The sequence below is a fragment of the Benincasa hispida genome, chromosome 10, assembly GCF_027475165.1.
Source record: "Benincasa hispida cultivar pf3 chromosome 10, pf3_genome.v1.1, whole genome shotgun sequence".
Lineage (NCBI taxonomy): Eukaryota > Viridiplantae > Streptophyta > Magnoliopsida > Cucurbitales > Cucurbitaceae > Benincasa > Benincasa hispida.
This window is the reverse complement of record NC_143487.1, coordinates 17,748,406-17,757,203: the sequence shown is the minus strand read 5'-3', so window position 1 is coordinate 17,757,203 and position 8,798 is coordinate 17,748,406. Positions and strand designations below refer to the sequence as shown.

Below are 8,798 nucleotides of genomic sequence, written 5' to 3'. Positions count from 1 at the left end.
ACTATTTTTATAATTTTGAAACCTTTTTACCATTTTTTCAAATAAAACTTTAGAATTTGCTATTTCTCTTGTCAATCCATAAAAATTCGAGTTAACCCAACCCGAAATACATACATATTAATAAAAAAAATATATTTTTTTTCTTTATCTAAAGTTTGACTACTTTGATTAATGAATTAATGGATTTTTATATTTTTGTTTCAAAATTGTTATGAAGTTTGATTTTTAACATTTGAATTTTATGAGATTCTAGTTATTAGCCATATGTCATAGATAAATTTACATATTTAAAATTAATAAGAAAAAAATAAATTATAACCGGACAACTCAACCTAACCTAATCCAACCCAAATTTTAAAGGTGGAATTGAGTTGGAGACTTTATTTAGATCGTTTGAATTGTCAATTCAACCAACTCAAAATTTTAGGTTTGTCCAAAAAAAACATTCTATATCCAACTCAATCCAACTCAATTCATATACACCCAGACAAAGTGTGTGCTATATCAAATGCTGAGGGGGTGTGTGGACCAATAATTCACCCCTTGGTTAATGTCTGTTATTGAATATGATCAACATTGTAACCCTATGTGTATTTCAATATCATAATGGAATTGCTCTTTGCCATTAAAAAAAATGTTGTTGATTTTAAAAACCGAAACACACATACATATACACATAATCTCTCGTCTCTAAAATGAAGTCAAGTCAATTACCGCTGAACTATATATATATATATATATCATGCACGCTAATTCCAATTCAATATAGATTTATTGTAGATTTCAGTATTCTAGATAACTTCAGTCCATTAAGAGAAAATTAAAAGGATTTATTAAACATTTTGTTTTTTAGAGTCAAACTTTAGTAAGCAAGGCTTTTAAGTGTGGTTGAAGACTGGTTAAGCCAGTAGCCATCTGAACCAGGTAGGAAAGTTCTCCATCCACCAGTTTAAACACTCTGCTTATTTCTTTCACCTGTTGCAATAAAGGCAGGTAAATAGTCTGGCTTTTATCTGGTACTAAGATACATGGAAGTAGATATGAGATATGGATATGGTGACAAGTTAATTTTTTTTTAAATCAAGAATAAACACAGCAAGAAAACATTTACAACTAAAGCCAATGGATTTATGCATTTATGTCCTTGAAAAATGAGTTTGATGCATGTTACACTTACACTCAATTTATCCAAATGTTAGATCAATATGGACGTTGTATATCTAGTGTCTAACATAATAGACTAGTGTCTAATATGTGTCTAACAAGCGTTAGAGTATTGAAGTATCTAACCTAGATTTGCTAACTAAACTAAAGTGTTATTTCTTAGATATGGAATGTTGATATGAGTATAATAAATTATTGATTAACAAGCTTTCATTGAGAAAAAATAAAATTTTACATAGTACTAGCTTATATGCATGGGAGAAAGAAAGCACATGGAAACGAGAAAAAAACCTTGTTAAAATATGAAGTAGAAAAAAAAAAATGAGTCCCATCTGTTGTATTGACCTCATACAATCAGGAACAAGCTGTTTCCCATCAGTTAACGATAATGTTATCTTTTTTATAACATGTTATGTGGTTCATTTATCGTATCTAATGGAACCAAATCCTTTTTACATTTAAAAATTGGCATACCTTTTGTGTCCAAACGACTAACCCATAGATCTATGTAAGATTGTCATGTTTAATTCCATAAATTAAATACAAAAATAATTTCTGCCCATCCACAACCAAACACAATCATCTTTGATTCTCTGACATCTTATTCTCAAGCACGTTATTCTCAAACATCCTTTAGGTCCAAAAGGCTAACTTATAGATCTATAAGGGGATGTTTGGCTTGTGATTTTAGCAAGTCTCAGATTATGAAGCCTACAAGTGGGACATTTAGATTTGTGTGAACGTGTGTTCGGATTGTGTAAATCAATAAATTATAGAAACTTGAGTTCCTATTATGGTATTTAGTTCGTGGATTTATGATTTAAAAGAATTAGTATGCAGTATAAATTGAAGATCTCATAAGATTGGGTTCATAAACTATCGGGACGAGCAAATTCATATTGCCAAAGAGAGGCTTTAACTTCTTAACCCTAGGTTACACAGGTTTAACACGTAGGTTTACCCTCTAAGGTTTTTACTTGACATAGTTAGCAAGGATGACAATTAACTATTAATATCATTGAACAATGAGATTTAAAAGCTAATAAATACATCTATATTTGAAATTTCCCTGTATAATGATATGATCTAGTTTACGTTACCTTGGAAGCGTTCCCCACAAGTTCACTTTGGAGCTTTATCACTTTCTCTTCTGCATTATATGTTCCTTTCTGAAAGAGAGAGCCAAGTCGGGTCAAATTAGATGAAAAGTAAAACAGATGTTTCCATTAGTTGCAAGTTTTAGACAATGGAAAACAATATTCAGAAGTCGTTGATACTGATGCAAATAATAGTATTGGTCCTAAAATTTCGATGTCAGAAACAAATTTAAATTGGCTACAGAAATCACAGCTTTTATGGCAATGTGAAAGTTCACATGAGCAAGCGATATGGATCTATTTTTCTTCTTTCTTCATCTGAAAGTCACGTTGCATCATCAGAACTCGCTGCTGATTAATTATTAAATCCAATCCTACTCAGAGAACCTCCCTAGAATCTTGAATTTAATGTAGCTGATTTCCCTCTTATCAGTTTCACTATAATACCTGCTCCTTTCTGTTGTGTGAAGTGCATACAGCAAGTGAAAATAAAGAAAGACAAGCTGCAACTACATCACAAGCAATTAAATCTGCAGTAGCACAATTAAAAATATCGACTCAAGAAGATTGACAGCTAAAAGGAAGACAAAAAAGACAAAAAAGAACTTGTAGTTTGATCAAGTTCCACACATCCATATGGAGAGATTTGTGCAGTTTTGTTTCATTTCAAACTTTTTTTTCCATATACAAGTGTCCAAGCCAGCTAGGGTGCACCTCGACTATCTCACATGAGAACCTATCTAACCGTATAACATTTGGATGCTATCAAGGAAGCTCGTAGGATATTAAATCCTAGATAGTTGACCACCATGGATCTGGACTTATTCCCACTAAGCCTCTAAGCCCTTGTCATATGCATGTCCTTGTTGACCAACTAAACTAGGCCAATTCATGATGGTTAATTTCATTTCAGACTTATCCACTTCAACCACATCATCTATCCATAAAGCTGACTTTCAAATGAAATACCAACTTTTTTAGTACATGATTTCCTACACATGTAAAGAACTGCCCAAGTCTTGTGGCTTTTCTTTGAAGTTCTAGTTCAAACATGGTCTGAAGTTGCTCCCACATTTAGAATACATATTAACCAGCACATGCAGCTACATCGCTCGAATCACAGCCAAAACAGATCACTCCACTATGCACAACTTTTCCTGAAACCAGCTTACCCAAGCTTGCACAAGCACTAATCACACTAGCTAATATGGAAGGATTTGGATGTTCAGAAATCAATGAATTCTATAAATATCTTTTAACACATCTTTGCCATGTGCATTCTGAGCATAAGCAGCAATCATTGAAGTCCAGGAAACAATAATCTTACACGACATGGAATCAAAGACTCTTCTAGCTCTAACATCATTACACTTCGCATACGTATCAATAAGCGAGGAAAAGACCATAACATTAGCTCCATCACTAAAAATTTCAACATAGGCACGGAACTTTTCAAACAGGTCTTAATCACAGTCGCGAAATGAAGTCGTTGAGAACAACTGGACTTCTCAACATCGCTCCGAGCAGTGAAAGAGCTATAATCAGCCCACCATCTCAACATAACCAGCCATGAGTGAGGTCCCTGACACATCATTTGGGTTGGGCATTTCATCGAACAGTTGATGTGCGGCTGCAACTCTGCGGAATCTTACATTGCAACTGATGATATAGTTGACCGTGACAGTATAGTTTAAGAATCTGAGCTTTAGGGAAATGGAGTGGGTCGAGACTGAAGAAATCAAATCGTTGCAATTTCGAAGAAGGCGACTATGATTTCAACGGTTTGAAAGGACGCCCGTTTGTTTTCGCGGGAAAGACAGGGCCTGGTGAGGGCAAAGGGGAAATTGCGTTTCAACGGACAGGGCCCGATTATATTGTTAGAGCTCATACAGCATAGAGCCTTTTAAGTTTCGATCATTAGTTCTCAAAATCAAAATCGAAAAACAGAAACACGTCTATTTTCGACTACAATTCTCTTCCGGCCTATGAATTTGAATGTAATAGAAGCGCACACAAGAAGGAGAGATAGCGATGGTTGACCTGAACTTCAACGAGACCAGTGCTTTGAGCGATGACTACCTCAATGGTACCATCGGGCTTGGGACGCCAATATCCACTCTCAGCGTGCATTGGCTCTTTAGAATCGAGTTTCCAAGTCTTTTGACTGTAGGAAATCACTGGCTTCTCTCACCATCATCGTATTAAGAAATCCCCAAACAATGAAGAAGATAACCGATTAGACTAAATACGCAAAGTCCAATCGCGTGGAGTGAAACGATTATAATTATAAGATGATATCAACGACAATAATAAATAGAGACGAAGAACAGGGAGTCGAAGGTTACCTTGCCGGAATGGGAGAAGTGAAGTTCCTCGCCGTAAGAGAAGGAATTAATGGTGGGGAATCCACCGTCGCCTCTGCCTCTCCATGTTCCGAGTAAGAATGATAGCGGTGTTACGGCGGGATGGATGGACAACGGAGCCGGTGCCGGCGGCAGTTCTCCGTCCATCTATATGGCTGTTTTGACGGTGTTTTCTCTCGTTCGCTTGAGTTGGTGTTTTCAGTTTCTTACCGGCGGAGTAAACAAAAAAAATACTCCTTGTCCTTGGCGCCGAGCCATCCCTCGTAAACGGTTTTTTTTTTTTTTCCTTCTTCTTCTTCTTCTTCCAAATTCCAAAAACAACTAAACCAAACGTACCTTCAAACTATAAAGGTAAAACTTGAACCTACAAGTTTTAAAATTAGATCTCAAAGGTACCATATAGAAATGTAATAATTATATAAGTTGGAGAATCAATTTGTGTAACTATTATAAGTTTGAGGATCTAATTTTTACTTGTAGAAGTTTAAGGGGAACTATAAAAAATAGCACGCTTTACTTTTCACATTTTAAAAATAGCTCGCTTTCTGAATACTCATTAGATTAGTTTTTCTCAGGCGAGATTGGGCTCGAGATTAGATTTGAAACATTATAAATTCCAATTATCCAGCTGCTTTAAAAAACCTTCATATACACGGAAACAATTTTCAACTCCTCACCTCGCCCCAAATATCCATGTTTTGGCTTTCAAATTTTCCTTCTCCACGATTATTTGCATCCATAAGCTTCCTTATTGTAGAGACATTTCAGTATTTCCTTCATTTAATCTATGGTTTCATCTTAAATTAGTGCTTGGTTAGGGTTTTAGAGTCTATCTAAAATATATGAGAAATCTGGGTTGGATATTGTCTTTCTTTCAATATTTGGTCATTTTTTTGTGTATGTTGTTTGTTATTGATGATTTTTTGAGTACTTCATCCTATTTCAATTGAAATCTGCTTGAAACTTGGCCAAGATTCAATGAAGTAACCTGAGATCGTTTGAATGTATCCCGAGATTGGATGGATGACCATTGAGTTTTGGGCATTTTATATACGATCTTGGGCCAAGATCGTCCCCGAGATTTTAAACAGAATGGGATCAAAACCCTAATCTCGTGGCATGCCGATGTAAATGGTCTGAGTTCTTCATAATTAACACACGATATCGGGCGAGTTTTACACCGAGATTTAAGGCATATTCTAAATTTATGTGTATGTTTTGTTGTTGTTTTGCCTATTTGATTATTGGGTTCAATGCCTGGTTTGTGGTCTTTGAGACAAATGACATTGGTGCCTAAGATCCGTACTTCTAACTATTTTCTAGCAAATCTAACTTGTTGTTCTCATCTGACGAAAACAGTCTCGAATATTAAGAACAAGTTAACACCTAGGTAGTTGACATGTTTAAGTAGATTATTTTTTGTCATTTTCTAGATGTTAAGTTAGTTTTTAATGGGCCTTTGTGTCATTATGTTCTTTTGAGGGAGATACAAGAGGATAGGAAAGACATCAATAGCTTTAAGTTACTAGGGAAGAAACTGGGAAACCCGACTCTACAAACTCGAGGAAAGGCTGCACAGCAGTAGTAAGAGCGTTAAGACCGGAGCTTTTTGTAGTGCTAGCAGTAATGCAAGTGAATGAATCCCATCCCCTATCAAGTGAAGTGCTTACGCCCCTTTAGAGATAGGGGCGAGCAAAAGAGCTCGTTCTTCTATTATGAGATCTTTAGATTTGGGCGGGAAGAATTTGATATAGTGACAGATTTGAGATATAGGCCCAGTCGTGTAATTGAGTTTAATCATAATAAAGCTCTTAGGCTTAGGAAGTTGGACTTGGGCGATAAGTCCAACATGAATGGGACTGAGTTGGACAAGAAATTTTCGGATTATGAGTTCGAGAGTGATGAGGATGCGGTGAAGATGGCTCTATTCTATTTCATCGAGTTGACTATGATGGGAAGGGAATGGAGACAACACATAGACTGGACCATGTTGGGGTTGAATGATGTGTGGGAGGATTTTTGTAGCTATGATTGGGACGAAATGATATTTACGAAATCTCTTAGTAGCTTACAAGGTGCACTTAAAGGGAAAGTTGTAATGTACAAGAAGAAGCCTGCGAATAGTAAGTCGCCCGAGTCATACAATTTATACGGATCTCTGTTTTCTTTTCAGGTTTGTTAATTTTGTTTAATCATAATTTTTATTGGTATTTCAACCTTATCATGCATTTATCGATATTGTTTATTTTTTGAATTGGTAGATTTGGGCGTACGACATAGTTTTGTCCCTACAGATAGATAATGAATAGGGTTTCCATTGATGCAATATCGCACATCATGCGATAGAGTTGCACGTATTCACCTGGAGAAAAGGTGATTCACATAGGTTTTTGGGTCTCAAGTGGTAAGTTGTACTTCATTAAGTTCTATATGATGGTATGTTATTTATTTAGGGATAAAAGCTCTAACGTAGCAGAATAATCAAAACCTAACTCGAAATCAATCAAAAAATTAAAATACTAATATACTGGCAAAATTACTGGATAGAAAAAAGAGACCTAAAGCCTCAACCTACTGTAAAATTTAAGTTAAACATGAATTATAGTTTAGAAATTTAATCCTACAAAGAATAGAAAGTCACTTACTTTCGTTGATGACTCGAATGGAAGAACGCCAATTCTCTTATGGATTGAATGCACGAACACCACCAATTCGGAAACCTCAATATTCTCGGAGAATTTGGATATTGGTTTATGGGAACCAATCTCAAAATTTGGGAAAGAATGAGAGATTTTTCTTTTTCATATAACCCTTTTGCAAAATTTCATTCTTCAAATTCCCGTTCTTGATCCTTTTGTAGGTATTTCAACTAATGGAGAGAGAGATAAAACGTGGGAGCTATCTCACGTTTCTAATAACTCCCATGATAACTCCCCTACGTGGGATTTATTTATTTTATTTAATAAAAATAAAAAAACTAATTTGATTAATTATATTAAAATAAATAATTAATAATTAATTAAATCTAACTTAATTAATGATTTAATTTAAATCATATTTAAATAAAACATCTCTCACAAAACCTATAGTTTTAATTCAGTTAATTTAATTAAATCAACTTAAATTAAATTAAAAATTATATTCATCATTAATTAATCTTTCAATTAATTAATTATAAAATTAAATATCACATATTTAATTTAACCTACATGTGAATCATATTTAATTGTATTTCTCTTATAACATATAGTTTCAATATGTATCTAATACGCATTAATTTTAACCTATAGTTTTAATATGAATCAAATTCATATTAATTTAATATTTGAACTCCTTTAAATATTTATTTCTCTCTTAAATTAATTTTGAATCATATTCAAAATTAAATTTATATTATAAAGTTTAATTAAAATATAAACTTTATATTATAATGTATCATTATACATTATACTATTTTCCTATGTGAATTTGAACATTTCAAACTCTATTCAAGACATAATTACCTCAATTTCCTTTACGAGCTAGGAAGGAGACTTCATAGACCTACAGATCAGAAACTCCAACAATATGAGATTAATTTACTAAACTCATTAATCTTATTAATCAATATTCGTTAACTATGAGTACACTTTATTAAAGACCCACGACTGCACTCTTCTCAGTGTAAATATATTTCTGTGTCCATGGATATAGAAAATAACAACAAGTTAGTCCTTCACTAGTGTTCGTAACATCACTTGAGTGAAAATTACTATTTTACCTCTAGGTTACTTCTTTATCCTTAAGTACCAGTGCTCTTCTAATGAACAACCTGTTTATCGTCTAACCATTGAACAGAAATCCCTCTTGGGCTAGTGAGAGGGTAGGGCCCTTTGTTCAAGTCCCGGAACACTACTTAAGGGAACACTCACTAGAAGTGAAATCCATCTTTTATTATTATGTTCCCAGCTCTCACCTCGGTCTTGTCCCAAAATGGTAGGCATATTGAGTCGGCGAATTGGCCACTCTCACCCATACAAATCAAAGGACAATCTCTCATGAATAGGAGTTCATAATAGACTCGAGATTAAGACTAAGTTGCCTAGGTCATCATACTAAAATTGAAACCTAACTAGTCAATGGAGTTACATCTAGTCGTTACTATTTTGCTGTCCGGTCTTATGCAAACTCATTG

The 8,798-nt window shown here is 34.3% G+C and overlaps 1 protein-coding gene across 1 annotated transcript; it reads right to left on the bottom strand.

Moving 5' to 3' along the window:
- Positions 1 to 753: 753 nt before the first annotated feature.
- LOC120087876 (nitrobindin heme-binding domain protein) lies at positions 754 to 5,044 on the bottom strand. Its single transcript, XM_039044871.2, has 4 exons — positions 4,607 to 5,044; positions 4,302 to 4,442; positions 2,265 to 2,333; positions 754 to 975 (listed from the first exon to the last, which is right to left on the bottom strand). The coding sequence occupies exons 1-4, from the start codon at positions 4,769 to 4,771 to the stop codon at positions 856 to 858; spliced, it is 495 nt and encodes a 164-aa protein (XP_038900799.1). The 5' UTR covers positions 4,772 to 5,044; the 3' UTR covers positions 754 to 855.
- Positions 5,045 to 8,798: the final 3,754 nt, after the last annotated feature.

Excerpts from the sequence above, each read along its gene's own strand:
- LOC120087876 (XM_039044871.2), bottom strand. The coding sequence starts at position 4,771 with ATGGACGGAGAACTGCCGCCGGCACCGGCTCCGTTGTCCATCCATCCC. Across the intron at positions 4,443-4,606 it reads ACTTCTCCCATTCCGGCAAG|CCAGTGATTTCCTACAGTCA; the intron begins GTAACCTTCGAC and ends TGGTGAGAGAAG. Across the intron at positions 976-2,264 it reads TTGTGGGGAACGCTTCCAAG|GTGAAAGAAATAAGCAGAGT; the intron begins GTAACGTAAACT and ends TTATTGCAACAG.